Source organism: Strigops habroptila, chromosome 5 (genome assembly GCF_004027225.2).
Source record: "Strigops habroptila isolate Jane chromosome 5, bStrHab1.2.pri, whole genome shotgun sequence".
Classification (NCBI taxonomy): domain Eukaryota; kingdom Metazoa; phylum Chordata; class Aves; order Psittaciformes; family Psittacidae; genus Strigops; species Strigops habroptila.
Genome location: NC_044281.2, coordinates 68,660,872 through 68,687,415, shown reverse-complemented (window position 1 = coordinate 68,687,415; position 26,544 = coordinate 68,660,872). Strand labels below are relative to the sequence as shown.

Here is a 26,544-nt window from a genome sequence, read left to right as displayed (position 1 = left end):
AATCCAGGGCTTCACAGCCAGCCATGGGGCAGGGGTGATGCTCCGGGGCTCACCACCTTGGCTGTTCTTGGAGTGCCATTGAGCATGGTAGTGGATCCATCGGCTGTGGGGCTGGAGCATGGGGATCCGGGACGGGGCCAGAGCAGTTCCCTGCCTGGTGGGGTTTCTTTCTATGCAAATGCCTGGGAGCAGCTGCCCTGCCAGTGTGACTCATTTCCTGCTCTTGTGTCACATTCTGGTCAGGCCAGTTTGGCAAAGGCTTTCTTCTCTCCCTCCCTGGCTTCTCCTCCTCCTTCTCTCCCCCACCGCCGAGGGCTGGGATGTGCATTCGCTCAGCCCCTGGCAGGATGAGGCAGGATTTTCAGGAAACTGCGTCAAAGCCACAAAACCTCCACATATATATATATACATAAAAAACCCCAACCAAACAAAAAACACAGCAAAATTTTCTGTTTTCCTTTGTTTTTGAGCACAAGGGAGACTGGGGGCAGCCTGGGGCTTCTCTTCCCCCCACTGGGGTTGCTGCTTCCCCCAAGACGGGACGGGACCCAGCAGAAGAGCTGTACAAGTTTGCTGGGTGGCCAAGGGGATAAATGAGCGCAGCTCAGTCTCATTTTACCCTCTGCTGCCAGCCGGATTGGTGCTGCCAGAGCCGGGCTGCCAGTGGGCAGCCTTCACTGGGGAGGGATGGTGTGAGCATCCAAGGGAGCCGCCAGCACTGGGCTTCACCCAGTGTTTCTTGATCCTTGGGAATGCTCTGGGACAGCCTCCACACCCTGAAAGATGTGCTGGATGGGGTTAAACAGTAACTTCACAGGGTCGGGAAGGGACACTAGTGAATGCTGGCAGCCCCCAGCGTGTGGGTCTCCCACCGCGGGTTGGGGCAGGGGAAGGTGATGCTGGGAGCGAATCCCTGCAGCAGCTCCCACGGCCCCATCCAGGCTTGCGCTGCCCTAAGCCCAGGCTGTGCCGCAGGAAGACAAGTCACTCTCTGAGGCATTTCCCGCCTGGTGTGTGCTGTAGCTGTGATGGCAGCATTCACAGCCTCCCGGTGGCCCTGCGAGCCCTTCCCTCCTGCCCCAGCACTCTGGCTCTGCTGCACCTCTGTCCCCCCGGAGCTGGGTCCCACACATGCGCTCCTCGCAAGGCCAGGGCAGGAAGCAGCAGCCTTTTGCCCCAAGCCTGTGGCTACCAGTAGCCCTGCTCCTCCCTCTGCACCAGCCCTTTCCCTGGTGCATCAAGCTCTGACACAGCATCCCCACCATAGCACCTCCTCGGGGAAAGATGGAGCTTCTCAGCACTGCCAGCCCAGCAACAAGCTTGGGGACACAAAGCTGCCAGTCCCAGATTCCATCCTGGGAGCTGGGGGGAGAGCAGGGTACAATCCCAATGCATCCATTCCCATCTGCAGCTTGGTTCAGCCACTCTCCCACCAGAAGGTCCCTGCAGTCCCTGCCCCAGCCAAGGTGTAACCTTTGAAATCTTCACTCTGGAGCAATTTCTCAGCCTTCCTCTTCCTTTTCTGCACGCTCTCTGCAATTAAAGCCGGCTGCAGCCAAGTGACCCGGCAGCACACACATGCTAAAACACCCCCCACCAGGCAGCTACTGAGCCTTCCTTTGAAGGGAAGAGCATCCGCTGCTGCTGTCCCCCCCTGCAACGCCTAAAACCCTGTCCCTGAGCCCAAGTGCCACTGCTGAGCTTGGTGAAACTGAGGCAGGGCAAGGGCAGGGATCCTGGAGCTGCAGCCTATGCACACACTGCTGCTGGGGCTCTCCTTCCTCTCCTAAAGGTCTGTTTGCCCACAGCGAAGGGAAAAGCACAAGGGTATCAGTGTAAATTAGGTCAGGAAGCTTTGCTAATAAACTGTCACTCCTGGTTGTGTAATGGGAGCAATTATGGGTTTAAGACACCAGCAAGGAAAACATGGTCTGTCCGGGGGTAGGAGTAGTGATGGCAAATAAAAAGGAGGGTCCTGCTGACAGAAGGATGAAGCTGCCTTTGCGTCGGAGGCGTTTCCATCCCATCCTGGTACGTTGGCTGCCTGGGGCTTGGATTGACTCCATGCAGGGGGATCAGGAAGACAGTTCCCAGCTCTCTCCCTGTGCTCTGCTTCATTCCCCAGGGCACCAGGGACTCCAGGCAGGCAGTTGAAATCCGTGGTCCCTGATCCACCCTGCTCAGCTCAGCACTTGGTGCCCATTGTCCTCACAGAGCCCTGCCTTGGGGTCCAATGGGACCTGCGGGTGGCCGGGCTGGTGCTGGGCTGTGCCAGGAAAGCCTGGGGGAAGTGCCTCTCCCCATGCTTCCCTTGCTGCCCACCACCTTGTGCTGCCCCCTGCACAGCAGCAAACCCCTCTGCCCATCCCTCCATGCCCCAGACCCTTCGGGCTGGTCCCTCCCGGGGTCTCCGGTGGGATGCTCAAGCACTGGTGGAGGTCGCCCAGAGCCCCAAATAAACCCAGTGCTCCCCATGAGCACAACCCAGTGGCACTGCCAAACCTGGGGTGGGGGCAACCGTCCTGCTCCATGGGGCTGGGAGAGCGGGAGGCTCCCAACATGGATCCAGCCTGTGCATGCCACGAAGGAGGGGCTGGGGCTCCCGGCAGCCTGGGTTAGCCTTTAACCACCCAAACCACCGCACGGAGGGAGAGGAAATTCTTGAGGCATCTATTAACATGAAAAGAGTCGTACTTTACGATCGGTCCCACTTATGGCTTATAAATGATTACTGCACCTTTTAATAAATGGTTAATCAAGTGTTAGAGTCCAAACAAGTTGATGGGTTGCTTATTACCATGGTTTATAACCTTTTATGAATGCCTTCTGTCGATGTACTTATAAACATCCATACCACGTACTTCTCGTGTCTTGACATGTTGGTCACATCTGTTCGAAGTTTATTAACTCTTGAGCCGCCCGCTAACAGCAGACCAGGAGGGATTCCACTATTTGTCTGTATTAATCCACGTGGCTCAGACAGCACACCTGCATGGGAGGCACCAGCTGAGGGGCCATGTGGGCATCCCCCTTTGCCCAAAAGAGGGTCAGAGCAAGCAGGATGCAGCCACATCAGCAATAGGTTGGCAGCAGAATGCTGCTCTCACGGGTGTGGGGGTTTTGCCACCAGGACAAACAGCCAAGGGAAGTCAGTGGCAGATTCTTCCTCTCTTGAAGTCATCGAGCGAAGACAGGATGTAGTCCTGGGCCTCCTGCTTGAATCAGAAACACAAGTTATTGGGCTCAACATGAGAGGAATTGGGTGAATTGGCCTGTGAACACGGCAGGTCAAACGGGATGATTTAATGGACTCTCCTGGCTTGGAAATCCATGGAAACACCCTCGGTTGTTGCTGTTCGTGTGCAGCCGAAGCCCCTCTCATGTCACATTGCAAATAATGAAACGAAACTCTCAATAAGCTGAATAATCAGAAAACAATTTTCCAATAACAGCATCCCTGAAATCTCCTTTTAAGGCAAGGACTGGGATTCCCACTGCCGAGTGTGCTCCCAACGCCTCGCGTTATTGTTGGGCTGCCTGCGCCAGGGCTGGGCACGCTGCCACCCGCCCCACATCCCTGGAGACGCTCCCCACTGCGTGTCCCAGCCACCCCCCCACTCCTGAGCCCTTTTTGCCTTTATTTTCCCCCTTTGCCGGATGCTTTAGGTAATTTTCCCGTTCAAAAAGCAAGCGGGGAGTGCGAGGTGCTGTGGATCCACATTTGCTCCAGTGTTTTTAACAGCTGGAGAAGGGCTTTGAGCATTAAGCAGATGGGGATGATCCCAGCCCCAGCAGCAAGCGGGGTCCCCCTGTCGCCTTGACCATGGATACTCCTGGAGATTTTACATGTCTAACCACGCTTTTCCCTTTGCTCCCTGCTCCCCAGCCCCTCTGGGGCGGGTACCCCATCTTCTGCGCAGGAGCATCTCCAGCCTTGCTTGCTGCCCTCCATCAGGTTATTTGTGGCCGGAGTGTGGAAAGTCTGAGGAAAAGTGAATGATGGGAAAGGGCATTAAAAATACTGTCCCCCTGGGAAAAGCAAACCTGAAGTACGCTCTTTTGGAAAGCTGCTGCCTGAAATGCACCCGCAGCCAGCGCATCCCTGCAGCAGGTAGGCTGTGGGGGACCAAGGGGATGGAGCCTGCACTGAGGCTGTGCTGCCATGGCCTGTCTCATGGGCTGATTCAATTAGCGTGAGCGATGAGGTGCTGGGGCAAGGTAAGGCCATTCCTCTTCTCCAATGCAAACTCTGCCTGACAGCAGGAGCAGTTGCTCCAAAAGCTATTTGGGGAAGCCAGAGCTTTTGGGCATGCTGTGGGCTCCTAGCAGAGAGCTGGGGCTTCCCTGCAGTGCTTCTCCCACCCCTGCCAGGTCCTGGTTTCCTTCGCTGGGCAGTGAGGCTATGACCTGCAGCAGCACGAGGATGCTTGTCTTATCCCCACTGCCCCCAAGGCTCTGCTGTGGGGCTGGAGGGGGTTTGTCCTGCATGGGAGGGAGGCAGCAGGACCAAGCCCAGCCTGGCTGCTTCAGGCCCCTCTGCAAATGCAGCTTGGCCATGGGGTCTCCAAGAGCACAGGGTGTTAATGTGCCAGATCTTGCACACTCGTGTGTGCCGGGAGCCCTTCCTCTGCACTGAGGTGCTACCAGCTGGGTGAAACAGCAAGCAGGAGAGAAACAAGGCAAAAAGAGGGGGAAAGGAACAATCCAAAGGGACCTGGTGTGGTGATCCCCCGTGAGCCCATATTTCCTTGTGGTCCAACTGGGCTAAAGCATGGAAAACTCCGCCCTCCTATGTTTGCACCACCCTGACATGGGCTGGGGGACATGCTATGGGCAGGGACAAGCTGTGGGGGTGATGCTATGGGGCAGGTCTCTGGGGTCAGGACCATCCCTGGATGCCCAAGTCCAGCAAAACCCAGATGCCCTGGGTGGGCAGGGAGCACAGCAGGAACCCCCTGCCGTGGTGGCTGCGCCCTTGTCCCACCCTGTGGGACATCTCCCAAACCACCCCATCTTCCCCTCCTGCCCCATAGGTTCAATCTCTCCCCCATTGAGGTTCCTGGGTGCTGCCGTTCACTTTTCAGACAGGAAACAAGCCCCAGCCCTCCCTCCGCACCCAAACAACAGCAAAAAACCCAACCAAGAAGAGGAGAGAAATAAACAAACAAATCCCTTCCCTCTCCTGGCTTGGCATCTGCTCGCAGCCCTTCCATTATTAATTGAAGAAGCTGCCGGCATTATTAGTAACAAACCGCTCCTAATGAAGTTCAGAGCCGCAGACCCAGGAGGGGCTCCCAGGCACCGCTCCTCAGGAACCTTAATTAAATCCACTGCCTGAAGGTGCTCTCAGCCGGGTGGAGGCAGAGCGGTTGAGGCTGCCCGGGCTGGTGGTGGGGCTTGGGGTGAAGGGTGATGGTGGGAAAGGAGCACCCCGATGTGCTGCAGCCGCAGCGATACCCTGTCCCCTCCAGATCTGGGGCTGGACAGAGGGATTGGCTGGGATGTGCTGCTGCAAGGGGACTGCTGCCCGGCCACAGCGATGGGGAAAGTGGGTTATTTGAATTCAGTAATTAAATTGAGTGGCCAGTGGGGAGGGCTCCCAGGCAGCCCCTGCTCCATCATTCCTGGGAGGATGTCCTACTGGGGTGGCCCTGTGCTTGCAAACACTTAGATGCCTGGGAAGGGGAGTGGTATGGGGGGTGTCTCAGGCCAGGGGACCACCTGTGGGCAGCCTCTCCCCCCCCAAATCCTTGCCTGGAAGAATAACCTCACTGCAGATCCCAGTTGACCAGCAGTTTCCTTGAGCGGATGATGAAACTTGGCTAAGCTATGGCCATGTTCCCTTCCGCATGGCCAGCATGGGTTGCTCTGCACTGTCGGCACTCAGAGATTCCGCTGCTTTGCCTTGGGGCTGGGACAGTTCGTGTCTGGATGCAGCTGTGGGAGAGGTTCTTTGGGAAAGGATGGTTTTCACCCCTAACTTCAAAAGAAAACAAACTCACCTTCTGCTGACTGCTACCCTTTCGATGCAGGGAGGGCTGAGACAACACCCCAAAGAGCAAGCGCAAAACCTGCCCAAGCTGGATTTTAGCTCCCCATGTGCCTTTCCTTCCTTGTCACTCTTCCTCTGCGCGCAGCCATCTCCTTTCCCCCTCCCCATTACCCCACCCTTTCTCTCTCCTCTCTGACCTTAAAGGAATTTATTATTGAGGAGTGTAAAAAGATCACTGCGGAATCGCTCTGGGTTACTGGGAAATCATCACAACATTAGCTCAGTCGCATGTTTTCATCAGCATTCGCTGTGTCTCTTCCCTGGCATACCCAGAGCACACATCCACACATCCACACCCCCGCGGGTCCCGCCGGAGCCAAGAGGCGCTTGGCAGGGGATGGGAGCAGGGACCTGACCCGGCACTCACCCCGGCTCCCTCCTTCCCACACCAGCGGATGAGGTTGTCATCCCTCAGCTGACCGGCCACGTCCTCGGACCCACATGCAAGCGCTCCCCAACCCAACGGCAAAGAAAACCCCGGCTATTGGGGCATTCAGGCTGCTGCGGCTCCAGGGGGTTTTGCCATGGAGGATCCTGCAGCCGGCAGGACCATGAACCGCTGTTTTGTTGAGGTTTGTTGGGAACAGGAAGATCCCTCCCTCTGCAGCCAGATCTGGGTGTCAGACCCTGCTCCCACGGGGCTGGGGGGAGAAGGCACCAATGCTGAGGAGGAGAAGGTGCTGAGCGGTAGACGGGGGGGTCCCTCCGAGTCGCCCGCAGAGAAGGACACCGAGAGTTCTGCAAATACGTTTAATGCACTTAGAATACACGGGAGGAAAACAAAAACGTTTAGTGATTCACAAAAATATTACAAAAGGTCACGTGCAGGCGAAAACATACCCAGCACTGCAATAACAATGTAGGAATTTACATTAGAAACTAATATAAAATATTTAAAAACCTCTGCTAGTTTAGCTTTTCGTTTTTTTTTCTTTGTCTTTTATAAAAAAAAAAAGGAGGGGAAGGGGAAGAAAGGCCATCTACAAGGTACTGATACACCGGCTGCAGACACGCGGGCTCCTTCTGGCCCCATCCGTAGCATCCTTGGGCTCCTCGCTCCATCCAGCCCCGCGCACGCAGACCAAGCACACACACACGCACACAAGCACACGCTGAACTACAGAAAGGTTCATCTCTGCACTGCGAGGGCAGCCCCAGCAGCCAGGGTTTGCTGTGGTCCCGGTCATCCATGTGTCCCTCACCCTGGGAAGCTCGCCCTTGCTCTAGGTTATGCAAAATACAGTGTCCCCAGTGTGCAGCCAAACCTCCATCCCTTTAAAAATAGGGAAAAGCCGGTGTGTCCACCCTGGGCTGGATGAGAGAAGGGTTTTCAATGACTATAGTTGGGTTTGGAGCATGACCATGGCCAAACTCACAGCATCGGGACTCCAGTGCTGGATGGATGCAAGGAGCATCCCTGTGCGGGGTCCAAGGCATCGGCGCAAGCCCCCAGCAGGATGCCATCTGCTTCCCCAAGGGGAAAAGCCAAAAGCCAGGAACGAAAGGGCCTGGAGCCCGCAACCCGTGATCAGTCACTGCCGGGAGGACACGGCCACTCACACTCCTTCCTCTGCCCCCCGCGGGCCTCGCTGCCTGCTCGCTGCCGCACATGCAAGAGCTTCGTCGCCAGCACCACAGAGTCCTCCTGCGCCCATCCTGCCCGCGGCATTGTCAACACATGCCGTGTTTATGTAGGACCTACCACACACGGCGACAGCTCGGTCCCTCCCACCCTCGCCGCTTGTGCAGCGGAAGGTTTCCGGAGCCGCACTTTCGCTGCAGTTGGGCCCCAGGGAAAGGAACAAAGGAGCCATTTTCATCTCCAGCCTCGCCGGGAGCGGAGGGAGAGGGTGAGAGAAAAGGCCAGTGTTTGCAAAACACAACAATCGGCAGGAAATTTTCCCCCAGGTTTTTGAGGTTTGGGGTTTTTTTCCCCCCTCTGTTCCTCTTTTTTAAAAGGGAAGACACAGCGTCAGGACAGCTTAAAAACAACCAGGCACTGGCCCCAGCCACATCTGCCACGTGCAGCCCTTTCTGGGCTGATGTTCCTCTCCTGCTCGCGGGGCCCTGCGAGGCAAACGGTGAACGATGCCGTGGTCTTTCAGCGAGGGAAATGGAAGGGACTACCTTCACGGCAGGCTAGAAACCATGTTTCTGAACTGATGTGCTGCTTATGATGATTTTATGGTCTGTCAGCGACTTCAGGGGAAACAGAATCATGGTAGAAATGAAGAGGTGGTGAAGCACGATACACGACAGGTTCACTGCCTGAGAGAGACAGGTTGATGCAGGGCTGGGTTTAAAACACATTTGCAACCTCAGGCTTATTCTCCATTTGAAATTCTGGACTAATGTCAAACACAAGGGTTTTCTTTTAAAAAGAGAACTGCACAACAGAAAAAAAAAACGTTATAAAAATAGTAGATTGCTACAGAGCTCATTAAAAACCGCCATGGTCCAAGAGACTTAAATCCAGCTTTAAAATCTTGGGAGGTGAACCCCACTGGCAAACACGCATTTCGAGATTGTTTTGGATACAGTTTGGCTGCTGCGTAGGCTGGCATTAATCGATAGGGACAGATGCACTGAAAGGGATTCCTGGTTGCTCAACAGTTTATCTGCCCTTGCAGCTTCACTCACGGGGAGAATTAAGGCACAATATATACTCTAAATGGAGGGCAGCCACGTAGAGGACCAAGTCCATGGGAAGTGGAAGGGCTCTCATGGTGCCGGACACCCTCCTCACCTGGGTGCTATGCACAGGGGCTGGAGCCCAAGACCGGATACAGCAGAGCCACAGGGTGCAAGGCTGGCCCTGGGCTAGAGGAAAATTGGAGACACAGATCTAAGGGTTTCCTCTGGCCTGAAGGTCTGTGGATCTCCCCACCTCGACGTTGCCTTGCCCCAGCCACATACAAGCTGGCAAAGCGGGTCATGGCCTCCAGATGCCCACCCAGAGGAAGAAGCAGTCATCAGGACAGACAAACAGCCGAGCAGCCACGATCCCACGTGTCACCTAACCCAGTGTCCTGCGAAGCACGCAGTCAGCCAAGCATCTTCCAGTGAAGCGCCAGAGAAAGGATTCTGTGGGGAGCGGGGGGACATGTGACGAAGGGAAGGGACGGTGACAATAAAGCTCGCTCGGTGACCAGGCTGGAGGTTCTCACGAGGGGCAGCGGAGCAGGAGCTCCACTCCCCACCCCACACTGATTAGAATAACAAATGAGACCGGAGCAGCAGCCACGTTGCCACTCCCCATCTTTGACTCAACCTCAGATGCAGCCATTTGCAGTCCCTGCCATCAGTGACGGGTACAGGCCAGAGCGTGAACACGCAGTGGGATGTGCACGGCCGGCTGCCTGCGCCTGTGCAGGACCTCAGTGGGTCCTGGCATGGAAATGAGGATTTGCCTGCAGGGCCCCATGCTGTGCCGAGGCCATGATGCTTCTCACTTTGGTTTCTAGCTTCCTTTCATCCATATTAGCTCCCCTTGCAGCGCCTGAGATGTGTAAGGACTGCACTGCCTTGAACGAGCCTGAGCTGTGGGTGCAGGAGGAGGCTGCTCCCCCACCATGCAACCTCTCCCCAGCAATCTGCCCCCTCCAAGACAAGCATCGCTTTCAACTGTTTTCTTTTTAAAAGCTACACCCCCTAAATATTTCCACTGGTCACAGATGAAAAACAACACAACCCCCACTTCTTCAAAGACCATTTGATAACTTGGTGTAAATTCAAAAGCCATCCAAGAGTAACTGAGTATTTGAAGTGAAGAGCTTCAGAATATAATTTCAAATCACTGTTGGCAAATCTATGTACAGTAAGAGCAATATATCACCATCCTCAAAGACACGATACACAGCAGGCACCACGTATCTGAGCCACTGAAAATATCACTGTAGGTCACACCAGCTACAAGCTCTGCTCAGATCATAACCCACATACCTCAGTAGTGAAACTATACATTCCTTCTGTTTTTAATCACAAGTTGAGAGGGAGAGTAGTCCTGGCTTTTGGGACTTCTCTCGTTCCAGAATTGCTGTCACACGTTGGATTTTCAAGGCAGGTCTGCTACGAGGCTCTTCATCTTTGGAAATATCCCTATCGACCTGCATCACAAGGTTCCTCCAGGAGGGAGAAAACCTGTACTTGCTGCTTCTGAGCCACGTTCATTTCCATCCAGAACACTATCTTTAGCCAACTCAAGCCTCACAGGTTTTGTTTTCAGACAATCCTCCTTCACACCTTCTACACAATCTAGAAAAACTCAGCACCAGGGACCTACCATCTCAGCAGGTTTGGGCTAGACAAATACCATGGTGTTATTAACACTGATGCTTCTTCAAGGGAAAATGCTCACTAAAATACAACAGTTTCTTCTCCATTTCCTTCACACACAGGCATGTCCTCTTGTCTCAAGATGAAAATATCCAAACTTGAGATCTCATTCAGTTGCCAATGAGTAAGCCTTTGGCATAGTTGCAAACTTGATGTGAGTCAGGGGAGGGGAGGTCCTGTGGGTGCGCAGCAACTCACGATACTGAGGAACATGCAACTTTCTTATTCTTAGATAACTGTTGAGAGGCAGCGACACGACCTTGGAGCTTAAGGGCTGACTTTCACCACTTTCTCTCACTGTTAGACCTACTGTAAGAGACAGAGATTTCTATTTTAGCACTTGTCTAATATTTTTCCCCTTAACTAAATAGGAAGATTTCATTTAATTGCCTTCAAACTTTCCCCTCAATTGTTATCTGGCTACCAGCAAAGATCTGTGAGAAAGTGTCTCAGAAATAGAGATTTCTGGCATACCACCTGTTCATAACTCAAATACACAGAACTATATATAAATACATGACATGAAACAAAAATACACACACACACACAAGGATACTGGGTGGATTTTCAAATGCATTCAGCATGCTCCCTCTGAAGTCAATGAAAACCCAACCCAGCGCATCTGATGAGAGTAAATATGTGAGGAAAACATACACATAAGAAAGGCAGAACCGGAGCACAAGCAGCCTGGAGGAGGTGCATTCCCTGCGTACAGCACCGCATGCCCACTGTGAAGGCTCAAGGAGTTCATAGGGCAGAAGGTCCTAAGCTTTCCAGATGCGTGTCAGAGCCCAGAGAGGGTCTGATGGACTTCTCTCTGCCCCGTGCTGATCTCTGCAGGAACAGCAACAATTGACCTTCCAAATGTCCCTTCTTCACCAAGATGTGGATTTTAAGCTCCTTTTAATGAGAGCTAGCATCTGGAAACAAGGAAGAGCAGCCAGCACCGTGGCGATGGGCCAGCTCTGCTGCAAGCACCCCTAGCAAGCATCGTACAAGAGCAGCCCATGGCTACTGTTGGCGGATGGCTTTGGGACAAAACCGTAGTTGCTGCCCTTGCCTTTTTCCCCTGGCTGCCACAATTATCTGTTTGTTCATTATCTGGTGGTGGGACATTTGGGCATGTAATTTCTGAAGCTGGACTGCTATATCTTCATGCCATTTTCTCACCCACGCTGTCGCCTGCATATACATCTACAGTGCAGAAGGGATGCTTCATGCTAACCAGGACAATGAAAACTGTCCAAGAGATCCCACGGATGAATGCAGTCTGCCACAGCACAGAAAAACCACTCTGGCTGGCACATGCAGATATCTGAAAGTTTGTTCTTTCGCAGCAGGATTTTAAGATGATCCTCTGAGTTCAGACAAAATGACAAACTCATTTACATGTAAATTGCTTCCGTAGCTTTGCAGAAAGGAAGGTTCTGCCGAGCAGTGTTGGACCCTGCATTTGGCCTGCCTTAAATTATATTATAACAACAATTATAATAATACAAATACTACTTTGTACACAAAGCACGCCCTCCCCTGCAAACCCTGGCATGCTTCGGTAGGTCCTACAGCCCTCTAGTCAATAATCACCCTCTGCACAGAGAGACATTGAGTGACTTGCCTGAGGCCACAGCAGAATTCTGTAGCAAGTCCAAAAAAAGCTTTGTGGCTCCTAGCTCTGCTTCTTGACCAACATTAACCAGCCTCAAATATATGCAAAAATCATCAAAGCTGAATGTGCCAGGAAGAAATTAAATCAGAAAACAAAGAGAAAACCAACCCTGGGGTACCATGAGGCCTCCTGGACTTTGCGGTTTGATCAGGGGAGTTAAGTGTTAAAAGCTTTTGTTATACTTGCATTACAATCACACAGCAACTGTGAGTAAATCACCAAGTTATCTTGTAGGCAGAAAGGGGTGGAAGGAAAGCTGCACCTCCCCTGACAAGGAGTGAAGACTTGTCACCAAAAGACAATGGGCAGAGGAAGGCTAGGGAATATGCATCAGAAGCAACCTGCAACAGCAGCAGGGGGTAAAGCCTGCAGTGGTTTACTGCAGCGTATCACAGGGGCCAGCATCTCCATGCAGAGACAGAACTTGACCCTTGCAGAGACCGTCTCCTCTGCACACCACATCTTGCTCCAGGGAGGAAGCCACGGGGATCTAGAGGGAGGGTCTTTTCAAGTTGATTTTGATGCTTTACAGTTCAAATCTATCTGAAAGGAAGGACATCGGCAACAAGAAGAGCCATCACAGCGAGGCTAGAGGGGAAAATGGAGCTGCACTAGGGCACAACCCTGCTGGAACAGGGAGAATAGTTGGCTTTATTGAGGCTGAGTCTCCACTCTGCTGCGCCAGGGCAGCGGAGATCTCCATTTCATATGCTTTCAAGCAGCCCTCTGGATCCTGCAGAGCTGCTGAAGTTGTCCCTGTGAACAAATGGTCCTTTCTAGCTTCTCAAATTCTGTACAATAGCAAGGAAAAAATACTTGACAGTATCTCTTTAAAGATAAACACACTGTAAACAGGAGATCTCCCCCGCCCCGGTAGCTTTCTTCCTCCTGCTTGTGCAAAACCAGGGGTTGTGACCTTCCCTGGGGTTCAGGCACAAGGACAGGATGCGTGAGAATAAAGTTGCCTCTGTTTGCAGCGATACCATAGCTAATAGCACCAAGACCAACACTTAAAACATGCCTAATTTGAGGGCAGGGAGGATCTGGGTTTGTTTTTCTTGACTGAACTAGAAAGTTCATCTTTAAATCTGTTCAGCTTCAAGCATGTGAGCTTTTGGCCTCCTTTAAACAGGGGAAATACCATTCCGTTTCTGAAAAGAAAAAAAAAAAGTAGCACATGGAAGAACAGTTCTGCAGTCAGTAAAAGTTTGGCTAACAAAAGGACTCCAGAGTCACGTAAAGAACATTTAATCCATGGATTATAGGCTCGCACCTGGCAGAAACGCATGTGTAAATACAGGCGTGCAGAGCATCTACACCCTGAGCTAAGGCAGAGGGGAGTTCTGTAGCTAGGAAAGAGAAAGGATTCTTACTACTAATTTTCATAGTTAAATATTTCTCACTCGCACTCACACATACGCAGGCTGTTCCCAGAGAGCTCAGCCTTGGGAAAGATAAAGGAAAGGGCTCAGTTCGGTCTGGGCTGGTGCTGAGTAGCTCCTCTTCTGTTTGCAGTGGTTGTGCAGCAAACTCTTTTATTTGCAGGCAGAGTTTTTACTGCATTAATTATCCTGTGAGTCACTGGGCAATGGACAGTAACTTGGCTCTCCCAGTTGTTAGAAGGGTGTAATTCAGCTCTAATGCAGCGGGTTGTCGAACACGGCATCTGGCAAGATGGAAACTTTCAGTTTCTTTTCAGGCCAGCTGTACTCCTTTGGAAGTTTAAACTGCAAGACAGTAAAGAGAACCAGTTAATGTATTTCACTGCAACCTGCACAGAAAAAACAAAACCAGCGCAAAGGCAGGCAGCCCCATGTTATTATTATTTTTTAAAACAAGAGGCCACTAAGAAAACATTTCCCCATCAGTGTGTTTTGGACAGCAGTGGACATTAGATAATGCAGCCCGTGCCTCAGCTGCCAAAGTAAAGTTCTGAGCTTTCAGCCCAAGCACTGTTTATTTCATCAGATGGATTCTGGAGTGTTTCTGCCCCCATCACCATTTCCCCTCCCAACCTCTCTGAAAATTCATAGCAGAACTATCTCCCCTCCTACCTGACCATGTCCCTTTCCTTCTACCTTCCCCAGCACCCAGAGCCCTCCGTTTGCTTTAAAAGGAGACTTATGGCAGCTTCCTTGCTGGTACAGGGTGGGATGTGAGCTAGCAGGGCTCTGCTGAATGACAGGCTTGCAGATGGCCATCACCTCTGGGTGGGCAAATCCTGGCCTGGGGAGAGCCAGCGTGCCTGAACAGCATTTCTGCTCCAGCCCTACCCACCTCTCGTACAAAGGCTTTGCAGGGTGCTGCACAATGCCTCATATTCACACAGGCACCCGGCTCCTCGGGCTGTTTTGCAAACATTCATTGAACCACTGGGAACAGAGATCTTTTTGCCCCCGTCTAGTTTGCACAGCACTGTCTCTGGCCAATGTTTCCCAAACAAGGCGAGTACACTGGTCTCATCCTGATATCGCTCCAGGGCACCCTGCCTTAGGCTGGGAAGTCACCCCAGCACCTCTGACCCCAAACACAACCATGTAGGGACAGAGCTCCAAGTGGCCTTACCACCAACCCTTCCCACAGCTGCATCTGACCAGGGCTCGTGCATTCAGAAAGACCTCAAAAACAACTCTGTGGGGGTCATGGGAGTGAAGAGTGGAATCTCTTAGGCTACAAATCTGCCCCATCCAGAGCTGGATGGCAACCAGTTCTGCACAAGCATTTCATGCAATCCCAGTGTCCAGACTGAAGGTCCAAAACACATGGGGAATAGCTCTGGAAGACAGTCTGCAGGATCATTTTGTTTTTAAAACTCTGCTACACCCACTGACACTGCGATAGTCCCAACAGGACTCTCAGGGTGGAATCTTACTGGCATCCCACACCACCAATAACAACCTGACCTGGAGGCAGCTTATCCATGACAATTACAGATACAGCGTTCCTCTCCGAGGAAAGTCCTCAGACCAAGGCCATCAGTGCCATAAGCTTCTCAGGGACTATGTGAATCAGAGAGCTGGTGCAAGGGGACAGTGACTTGTAAATCATGTCTCCTTACCTAATTACCTGTTTGTCTTCCCATAAGCGCCCAGTTTCTGAAGGACATTAACACACACCCAGGTTCCTGCTAAAAGAGATCTCCTCCAGCTGCCTGCTCCACAGCAAGGGTGGCTCTAACATGAATTTGCTCCCAGCCTTGCTCCATTTGCGACTGTGTATAAGGGTAACCTGCAGTTGGCATCCACTGACCTTAGTATGCCAGGCTGGCGGTTCAGGGTCTAACCCATGATGTGGCGGCATGGCAGTAGGATCCTTTAGGATAGTGGCTAGCATAAACTCTCATTCTGTCTCTTCTAGGAAACACAAACAGCCCAAGTCCCACTTAGGGCTGGTTTTTTTTAACTCAAGCCCTGCATACTCAGGGGATTCTTCTCAGTTCAGTGTCTAGGGTATGTGAAAAACATGCTAAAGATAGTCAGATCATTTAACTTAATTTCACTTAACACAGGTGGCTCTTTATGCAGCGAAGACTCTCATTGCTGCACTTGGTTCTACCACAGGAATATCATCAGCAACAGCAAGGGCTGCTGAGGAACGCCTTCAGTTGGCGCAACCGAGGGTCCTGCAAGTTACAAATCCTTGGAGGAATCTGGATGGTGAAAGATCACATTTCATCTCAAGTATTTTCCTTTTTATAAACAGGAGTGCTTCCAAAGCAATCCTCTTGGAGAAGTCATCCTTTGCATTTGTTTGTTTTTCACTTTTTTATACAACAAAGTCACACTAACTCAGAACCGAATGCCCGGTTGCTGTGCCAGGAGCTGCCATGCTCATTGCCTCTGCTTCTCAGTGGAGAGCGAAGGAACATGAGCAGTCCAAAGCCTCAACTAAAAGGCCTTCAAACCAAAGAGCTCCTGGGCTTCTATGTCGCCAGCAAAAATGAGCTTTGGATTAGGTTTAACTGGATAAAAGCTGGCCTGAAAGTCACTGCACAGCCAGCAGCATGCTCCACTCACTCACACAGTGAAGAATACCCTGGCATTAAATCAACTTTGGATTAAACAATTAGAGCCCTGAGATTTTCATGGGGGGAGGGAAGCAGGGTGAGGGATGGGAGGGCTGCTCTACAAACCAAGCAAAGTTTCTTTAGAGTCTGCAGGGAGCTGTAAAAAATGGGATTAAAAATATTACATGTCATTTCTGCCACTGCTCTTTGAAGTCAAGCAGAGTATTTATATGGCATGCATGGGAGACAGGGTGTTAAATGTTCCCCAGGAAGAGATCACATGTCAGAGGGAAGTTTAGTACTGCACAGCCAAGCTCTGTAAAGCTCCCTTGGCTGCTGCTATAAGGCTTCCAGGCTGGTGATGGTCCTCTCCTTCACTTGGCAAGTGAAGGCCAAGCAGCAGATGTGAAAACCCCCCTCCCCGCTCCCCAAACCCCAGAAAGGAGGCCCCTACCACAGGCTGTTCAGCAGTGAATATACTGCCACTACCTTCAGCCCTTCTAAGAGCAGGGAAGGTGATGTGCCTGGAGCTCCTGTGGAGGACACTATGGAGGAAACCCCTCCATGTGGCCCAGGGGCTGCAGCTCTTTGATTTAGGGTGCTCAGATACCACGCTGGGAAAGATGCTGGCAGAAAGGAAATGCAGAGTCTCCCCTAATACCCATCTCTGTCCTGTATTTCTTGCAACCCCTTCTCTCAGTGCCCTAGTTCACAGAAGATATGAAGGTTTAGCAAGGCCTCATGTCTACGATACAGGCTGCAGCCTGCGAGCTGAGGGGAGGATCAAAGGCAAGCTGCAGGGTGGGCTAAGCTCTCTGGAACAGTACATGGAAGATATGGGAATGATGGAGCCTTACTTCCTCTGGAGAATTCAGATCTTCTAAATCTTCCAGCATTCTCTCTACGAACTCTTCGGTCAATAGGATCTGCAAAGGAAATAGAGTAGTTTACGCCTTTACACTCCTAGTTTTAGCTTATTGCCAAGAAACTGAACGACTTCTGCAGAGAGCAGATTGTACCCGCTCACTCCTTCCTCTATGTCCTTCTTTCCTGCAATACAAGGGTTGGAGGGCAAGGAGCTCCTAACTTTGCTTCCCACCCCAACCACTGAAAAAATAAAAGTTAAAATTATACAGCAATCTTTCTTTGACCCTCAATTATCTTCTTCAGTCTAAAATTAGAGGCTCAGCTTTAGACAGAGAGAGTGGGGAAGGAGGAAAAGGGGTCAGGATAACAACTGTTGGAGAGACAGTGGGAGACAGCCACTTTCATCTGATCCACTGAAGTTAAGCTCAGTTTAATCAAGAAACAGCAGCACCGGGACCCATACAGAGCTGCTGCTCTGGGCACGGGGAGGGCTCTGACCCGAGTGCAGCACGTCATTCAGGTGAACCAGATGCTGGGTACGGGAGCTGGTCCCGGAGGTGCCCATGCTAAGCACCTCCACGTTGTATCACATGTGCCTGTGCTGGGAAAGCTTTTGGTCATCTCAAGGCCAAGCTGGGATGAACAAAGCAGCCTAAGAAAGCAGCTGAGGGCCATGACCCTGGCCCCATGGAGCCCCCCAAGTCACACAAACCAGAGACATCGGGGGGAAAACCAGCCCCAGGAATTCAAGTGGAGGAACTCCCACTCTTACAAAAGCATGTGATAGCCAAAAGCAAACACGTCCTGCCTCTCTTCACAACAGCCATAAAGGCCAGAGCTCCAGGCAGGCCAGCTGGCTTGGCACAGGCGCAGAGACGGCAGTGCAGGACCAGGCAAACATCCCCACGCAGTGAGGGGGCCTTGCAGTGGCATTCCTGGGAGTTAGGTTGCAGCAGTATCCAGCAGATTATTCCCATTTCAGCCTACAGGTTTGTCTCTCCCTCCCTGCTCCTCCTTTCCTTTCCTCACTCCACCCTTTCCTCTGTCTCTGGCATTGCTTTCCATACTGAAGCAACCACCATCCCCAGTACCCCTTTTCTTACCCTTCCCTTTCTGTGTTCTCTCCAGCAATGAGCTCTGTGCTCCCTCGCAGAGAAGGAACCGCTCCAGCACCAAACACTGATGGGGCTGAGCACCCAGCCCCACTGCTCTCTGCTTTCCCCTCCAGCTCACATCTGGAAGAGGGGCAGCCACCACAGAGCCCCACCTCTGTGCAGGAAGCCACCTCCCATGCCCACCAGCTCCTTGGTACCAGTAACACCAGTAAGGAGCGGGTGATTGCCAGGATGCCATGGGGTGTTTGGCAAGTGGAAGCCTCTGGGTTCCATTTTGGTCACACGCTAGCAGCACTATTGGACAGAAAGAGAAAGGGAAGACTCAGGTCTCCCTTTCTTCCTTTGGTTGGCAAGAGAAGAGATCTGAAAACGCCAAATCCAGATCTGAGAGCTACCAGGTGTCTGCAGTTCTCTCCCCTTCAACCTTGCCACCCTGCTGCCACTGCACACAGATTTCCCAGGGGATGAGGGAACTGCACCTCCCCTCTCCACCACATTCCTTTCTTTGCCTAGCTTCAAGCAGGCTCCAGGCCAGGGCTTATGACCAAGCTGCTCAGCATGGATGCAGGCACCTCCATCAGGCCTTTCTGATCACACCTCAAGCCTGAAAAAAAACCTGCTTTAGCTAGGAGCCAGGAGCTTGCTGCTTTGGACAGGACTCTGCAACCTGGCACCAATCTGCAGACTGGCAAGCTGAGGAACATTGCACTGAAACACGCAGTACCACCGCAAACTGCTGCAGTCTCCTTGCAGGAGCCTGTAACTATTCTGCCTGTTGAACTGGAGGCACCCGTTTGTTGACTGTTTGCAGGAGGAGGAAGCTGTCTGTCTGTGTTGGAGGCAGGAGGGCAACCTGATCGCTCAGCTCAGGAGGAAGAGCTGGGTGGGGAGCCGGGGCTGTGCGCGGAGCAGATCGCTTTCTGCGGAGGTGCAGCCTGCAATGGGGTGAGGGAATGAAAACAATTTGGCAGACATCAAAATCTACAGAACAGCCGGAAAAAGGAGGAGGAATTGGTATTCGCAGCAATCAGGCAAGGAGGAAATGAATATTCAGCCATTCACGGATGAGCAAAAATGCCAGAGGTTGGGATGGGTGAGAGAGCAGCAATGAGGAGCCGCGGCTTTGGCAGGGGGACTAGAAGACAAGCGCAGCAGGAAGACCCCTGGGCGCTCCCGAGGTGCCAGAGGCAGGAGAGAAATGGGAACCACGTGTGCAAGGCAGCCAGCTGCTCTGAGGCTGGAGGCAAAACAAGAGAGGGTATGCAGCAGTAAACAGCAAAGGGTGGAGAGAGTGAAGGGGGGGACAGGTCAGTCCAGGCTAAACCACAGACTCCCAGAGTAAGGACAAACCTAGGTGGAGCACTGTGGCTAGCACTGACTTGGGGTGCAAGCCCCTGAGATGGCTGAGCCCATCTGCAGCTCACTGCCCCCTCTCTCAGTGAATTTTGATAATTCAGCTGTAAAGAAAAGCCCCGAACAACCAAATTCCACTGATGTAGTGATCTGAACTGGCTCCCTGAAGGGTCTGACAAGTGCAGTGAGACTGGAGTTCACAGCTCAACTGTCTCGTGGACCGTTTATGAGATCAAAGCAATAGGGAGAAGATTGCAGAGCTGTTCTGCAAGCCCTGCATAGACAGTTAACTTTGGTGGAGCGCAGGCATCACAGCCTGCAATGACAAACTGCTGCAGTGACATTCACAGTGTGTCACTCAGAGCCCGTCCTTAACAACAGGAGTCAGAAAAAACCTACCCCAGACCCTACAGCCCCATGTTGCTGGGGAGACCTGCTCTCCTGCCTGGAGAAGAAGGGATCTCTGAAGCATGGGTGCAACTCAATGTACAAGCAGCCATGTCCCTCAGCTCAGGAAACTGGCTTTCCTGAGAATGCAGGGGGAAGGCATGTGTCTGCAGCACACCAACTGCTGAAGAGGGCTTTGAAGCAAGAGGTATTGTCATCCTGGATTCACGTCTAGACAAGATTTCTCCTCTTAGAAGTAGCCCAATCAAAATGGCCCAGGAGCATTAAGGCCATTGCTCATAGATCAGGCTGCCATCCCCACCTGCAATCAGCAAAACCACCTTCATGCTGCTGAGTCTTTGCTCCTACGGAGAAGGATGAGAATAAATCCAATCCCATCTCAGCTTCCCTCACTCACAGTATTTCACGTTTCCAGCTCTTGTAGCATGCCTGCTCCTGCACAGTATGATACCCCATTACATTAACACACACACGTTATATGTGCATGATATTAAAGGTGACATTCCCAGCAAATAAACATGACAGACTGCCATTGCTCTAGGCACCTAATTTAATTTCCTCTGGGATTTAAACCTTAGAAGCTCAAATTAAACAAATAGGCCCCGTTCACTTTATATTTCAGACCTGAATCTAGAGTTTTCCTCCGATGCTGTTAACTGAGCTTATCAACAGGACACCGCACAGAGATCACAATGATGAAGCAGCTTATTCCCTTCCCATAGGAAAACAGCCTCGCTGTTGTGCTGCAACCATGGGAAAATGCAGTGCAACCTGGAGGGCAAACGAAGCCATCCCATGCACACTGAACAAGCCTCCTCTCCCATGAAATCTCCCGGCTGGTGCTGAGGAAGCAGAGGCGCTCTCCCGAGTGGCAGCGGGCGCCCTGGGTGCCGCAGAGCCAGGCGCTCGCAGCGCTGTGTTTTCACAGCTCTGTGCAAACACTCCCGCCGGCCCAGCCTGCTGAAGCTGGTTACAGGGTGTAGCTCAGCCTTTGTAATGGCTGTTTGCAATATGAACAGGGAACGGCTTCGCCAGCCAGCTGCAAGTATCTGAAACATCTCCTTCGGTGCCGCACGGTCCTGCTTGCACCAGGATGTCCCTGACCTGACCCAGAGAGGCCCAGACACGTGCTATCCCATTGCTAGCAGATCAAGATTCCATTTTCTGTGTGCTCTGCGGCTGTTACTCACGCTGTAGATGCTTGGAAGATGATGACTAGCCAACAGATAAGTCCCTGTTTTCTATCACAGGTACCTACTGCACAACTGAGGTCCAAAGTTTGGGTTCTCACTCTTCACTAGCAACTGCATGTGTCCAGACACGTTACAAAATACCAGGCTAGGCTGTCATATTCAGGTGGATGTGCTCAGGGAACACATGGGCTACGTGCATGCTGTCTCCCTCTCGTGGCAAGACTCACCTGAGCTTGCTGAAACCTACTTCTTACCTACAGGGCTTACCTACGGGTCAACTGAAGGAGCTTGTGTTGAAGCTTTTCATACCCGCAGATAGTTGAGAAACCTGTATCGTGACTTGTTACAGGTATGCGGTTGCAAGTGTATGAAAACAGGCGAGATCTGAAAACGTACACAAGGTCATGGGGCTCCAGGGCTGACTTTGAAAGCAACTGGTGCTTAGTGAAACATTAGAGACTTTATAGTCTGCTTACAGGTACCAGCCCACAGTTAACACCCCATCTCATATAAGGGTTCAACACTACTATGAGGGCTTGAAGTTCTCAGCTCAGGAAAAGCTGGTTGAGACCAGAGGTCACACTCGTGTTGAAAGCCTGGCACAGCTTTGATCAAGGAGGACCTTCGGAAGCTGAGGTAGGAATCGAGCTGCAGCTCTTTCCAACTTCAGGAAACATGCTTTGTCCAGGGCAAGACACAAGCGATTGGCCCAGGGACAATTAAACAGGGGTGCTTTTACTGGTAATACCCTATTTTCTTGCCTACCTAGAAACAAACCAAACAATCCCACACTTTGCCCTAGCACTTTGTTTGTATTAAACACTGCTGCTTGCTTTTCTAGCAGGTTTGTCGAAGAAAAGAAACCACATTTTATTAGTTCTGGACTTAGTACAGAGCTGGCTTGGACGGCTCAGCCAGAGAAGGTGGGGACACATTGCAATAAACCCCTATGTAACCATGCCAACCCTTCCAAAGAAACTGTTCATCCATCCAGGTCCTATATCTGGAATGGGTGGAGCAGTTGTACCCTAAGCCATATGTCATCTGTTAGATGTGTAAGTATCTAGCAGCTTTTAGGAGCCCTCTGCCCTGAAAATGTTTCGACAGCACAGCAAAAAGCGAAGTTAAAGCGTGTCAGCATTTTCCACTGAACTTAAACATTACCAAGAAACCCCCCTGATGAATCATGCTTTGTGCATCCCCCAGCCCATCCCTATGCTCTCCCCTTGCCTTCTTTGCACTGCTTTGCTTTGACTGCAAGTGGTTCAGGGCAGAGGTCTTGTCACATCACCTTGCTACGTCACACCCTGAGGAGGCCACCTTGCTGCCTGAATCCACCACAGCTCTCATTACAGCCTCAAAGGTACCAGCATTGCAACAAACACCTTTGATGGGGAATTCCACTGTTGCTCTTCCAGGAGATTCACAATCCTCCTCGTAAAGGAAAAACATCCACTCACAGATGCCTCGGGGACCCTGTTGCTTCACACCGTGATGTTACAATCCCTGAAGAGGAAGTATATGATGACACTGAAAGATTTTGACCTTTGGGATCTCTCCATGACATTCCCAACTATGAGGTTGATTGCAAGGAGCTAGGCTCCTCAGAGCCCAGCCTGACCGAGATCTGTCTTGCAGACAGGGCTGCTTTGAGTGAACACATAAAGTTTGGCTCAGATGGGGAGAAGGCTGACAAAGGAGCCAAGGCTACAGGCAATACTAATTCTTTCAGAGTGAAAAAGCAAAGGAAGAACAGGCATTTCATGGAATGCTCCAAGTGGGTGGAAGAAAACCCACACAAACTTGCCAAAATGTAGTTTGAGTAGCAAGGGAGGGGCATTAGGTGGCAGGATAGTCAGTCGGCTTAAGAAGGATGAAAGAACTTGACTCACCCAAAACTAGCCTGGACAAAGCACTAGAGAACATGATGCAGGAGAGTGGATATGGGGAGGATGGTGATGACCTAACGGGACATTTCTACCCTAGTGTTTCTCCCAGCGTCTCATTCAGCAGTGATGAAGAACACAAAGGCATAATGCAGTGAGGTTCTGGGTAGTATTTGGGGAAGATGATAAGCTGACTGGAAGAGTGTTAGTTTAGATTTCCTAGACCTGCTCAAGAATCTGGGGGAAGCCACTCAAAAGACTCTGAAAAAAGCTTTTCTTTGGGTAAATGCATCAAACTGCTTTGGAGAAGAGCAGGATGTAGTTGTACACGACTTAAACCAGCTTGTGAGAGTTGTCCTTAAACTCACCATGCTAGGCATAACACATCTATTGAAGTCTGGGGAGACCAAAAATCAATCCCTGTCTCTTCAAGAGAAGACTTGACCCAACTCCAACATACAAGTGACCACTCCAAGCACCAGAGTAGGTCTTTCAAACATTGCTTAGAACCTCTACTGCTGCCATTATGCCAATGTGCGTAAATGATTTAACATGTGGTATAGCAGAGAGAAGAACCAGATGTGCTCATTTCCAGGGGAATGTCCTAACTCTACCGGAACAGTCATTCTCTTGTGCTCTCTGTCTCTGTGACTAATTCAGTGTTTTATATGATGTGGAACAACTCCAATTGGATGAGCTGAGGAAGAACCAAAATACCCTATAGTTGTGGTGTCCATAAAGCCAAGAAGTAGAAATGTGGGTTCAAATAAAAGGAAGGCAATAAAATACGAGTTTCTCATATCCTACGCAAGTGTTTTATCCCTCCAATATTGATTAGAAAAGGCAAAACTTCTAACAACTCCAGCTCCATTCTGCAAAACTAGCTTTTTTTATTGAAGAAAACCTTCTATTTCTGGTTTCATTCAACACAAAAGGATTTTTTTTTTCAGCTTTTGGTCTCTTTAAGGCTTTTGTTTCAGCAAGAAAAACTGAAAATATTTAAAGATTGGGCTCAGTCTGATCTTCTTCCCCAGATTTTTCACTTAGGTTGCCAAACCAAAAGAATGGATCATCCCCCATGACCCTGCTCACAGTAATCCTCTCCCCATTGCCGAGACAGCAGATAGCGCATGTTGATAGCTCCTGAATGCTGGATGCTTCCCACAGCCTCCATGTACCTATCCTGCCTACAGGCACATTTAACATTTTCTATGAGAAGTTTGACCTTGCTGTCCTAAGCCTCAACTTATTTTTCCATGCTGGATGCCTTTTCATTATTATTTTTTTTAAAAGGCTTTTAGGGGAAAAGGAATCAAGTTATCTCAGAGAGGTATTTTGGAAAAAGTATTTTTTGACAGAACTAACAAATGCGTATGATCATTCTGTTGCAAAACACAAGAACTACCCCTTGTGAGATTAGCCAAAAAGTACTCAGAAGGTCAAGAGAAAGTCTTTCTCCTGATCGTGGAAATGCTTTGCGAAGTCAGAAGCCTCTCAAAGTTACTGTTTGTCCATAGCCTTTCAGAGAAAGGCAGAAAAATGCAATGAAGAGTCCTTCTTCATAGAGCATGTTCAAGCCCAAGGCAGCTCTGCCCCAAACAGAGGGCAGAGGTAGCTAAGGAGTAGTTTTCCCTCTGATCATTCCTCTGAGCGGTGAGGGATTGCTATGGCACCAAACACATCAGGACTAAAGGCAGGGAAACTCTCCAGCCCTCTCAGCGTTTCTGCTGGAAGTCAGGCCGTGTGGAGGAGGAGGAGAAGGAATTTGCCAACTTGAATGAAGGGGAGGAGAGGAAAGCAGAGACGGGCCAGGATGAGAGGAAGACGGAGACACAGAAAAACAGGATGGAGAGCAGATCAGAGGCCAAGGCTGGAGGCGACACAAAGGGCAAGGAAACTCGAGGAGAACCCCATTTCCACAGCCTCAGCATCTACATGCTGTCTGCTGGATGTTGCGAACCCATTGGCATGGGAGGCGAGCAAAGAGCATCCTCCAGCAGTGGCTGGTGCCAGAGGATAATAACCTACCACTGCTGTGAGCTGCTTAGCTCACATGGAGACACAGACCTAGTGCTGAGAATTGGAGGGTGCCAACTGCAAATGAACCATAGCCTCCATCTGCCGAATCATCCTGAAACCGAGTAAGTTACCTGGATAAAAACCCTCTAGACTCAGAGACCAGTGACATTGGGCATACAAAACTTTGGAAATGGCTGCACAGAGACTGTCTGTGCCATGCTAATTTGGCTCCAGCGTATGTCTGCCTCACAAAACAAATCTGTAATCACAGGATCGCCTGCAGTTTTTCTCCCACAAGACCTGTGCCCTGCTTAGTCCTCAGGATGGTTCTGCTCACTGAATGCAGCATTAGTCATCATTTCTTTTCATTATCATTCAAGTTGCTTCCCCGTTCCCTCCTACTCTCTTCCCCTTTATTTAGTATGCTCCATCCAACTACTGCCAGCATGGATTACACTGGAAGTACCTAATCTTACTGTCCTTACCACTCTCACAGCCTCTGACGTGCTCAGCCTTACATTTCAGCGAGGCCGGGAAGCGCTCCTCTCCATGCAGCAGATGGGGGAGGGAGGCTGAGAGAAGCAGAGAGCCGTAACAAAGTCACAGAGAATATCTGCAAGAGCAGCGAGCCAAACACGGGTCTTCGACTCCCAGGCTGACCCCCTGCCCCAGAGAGATCCCTTCTCCTGACCTGCAAGAACAAATTTTAATCTCTTCCTGAAATTGTTTCTGGTGTTCATCTGTGGAGCTGGAATGCTTGGCAAGCACTGAATTAATCTTCACAGGATGACTGGAAGAAGGTTTTCCTGAACAGACATGGGAAAATAAGTGAAGAGAAAATTGAATCTCAATGTCTACTTCTTGTGGGTGCCTGTCTCGAGACTTGCAGGTCCCTGTTTTCCCACTCATCCCTGTGGGGCACAGTGGTATCCACAGAGGAATTCCTCCTGGCTTCCTCCTGTTGCTGGCAGCACAGCTCAGACCTCAGATCTTGAGCTGAGCACCCAGAAAACATGGAATAAAAACTCAGCTGCCATGCGAGTACATTTTAGTTTAAGACTCTGGAAAAGCATAGAGAAGGAACAGAGTAGTAGAGGCAAGAATGGGATCCAGTTCTCCAGGGCAACATCTAAAAGGCTTCGCCATAAAACTATTGTGATTTTTCTGCAATTACCTGCCTCATTTACTACACACCTTTTAATTTTGACAAACAAACAAAGGGGACGTCCTATAGGCAAGAGTCTACTTTATTCCACACTCCTGATTCATCCCCCATGGATGCTGCATCTCTGTGCACTGAATGAGGCAGGCATGCTTTGTGAAAAACAGGTATGATCGATCCTTCAGTCAGATATAGCATTGAAATACACGTGCAACAGAGGCAAGGCTGAAGTGCAGAGATATTTCTTACATTCTGTGTGCTAGATTTTGCAGTTAATGAGGACTCTTTAGGTTTGTTTTTACTGCACTGTACTGGCTTGTATGGCAGAGTCTGCAGCAATATCTGATGCGTAACATGTACGTTGCACATGATCAAAGACTTGAGTGTCATCTTCTTCCCTAGAACAATGACTGCCTAAAGCAGCAGGAGCAGAAGTTATCTAAAGGTAGGGTTAAACAAACCTCCTTCTCCCCTCTGGGGAG

General features: G+C 50.8%; 1 protein-coding gene across 2 annotated transcripts in view; it reads right to left on the bottom strand.

Moving 5' to 3' along the window:
- Positions 1-11,374: 11,374 nt before the first annotated feature.
- SUFU (SUFU negative regulator of hedgehog signaling) overlaps positions 11,375-26,544 on the bottom strand; it is a 91,626-nt gene continuing 76,456 nt past the window's right edge. For both annotated transcript variants that reach the window (XM_030488574.1, XM_030488573.1), the window contains exons 11-12: positions 16,917-16,985; positions 11,375-13,780 (exon numbers count right to left, since the gene is read on the bottom strand). In XM_030488574.1, coding sequence (XP_030344434.1) covers positions 13,691-13,780; positions 16,917-16,985 — 159 coding nt within the window. In that variant the 3' untranslated portion in view covers positions 11,375-13,690. The remainder of the gene's footprint in view (positions 13,781-16,916; positions 16,986-26,544) is intronic.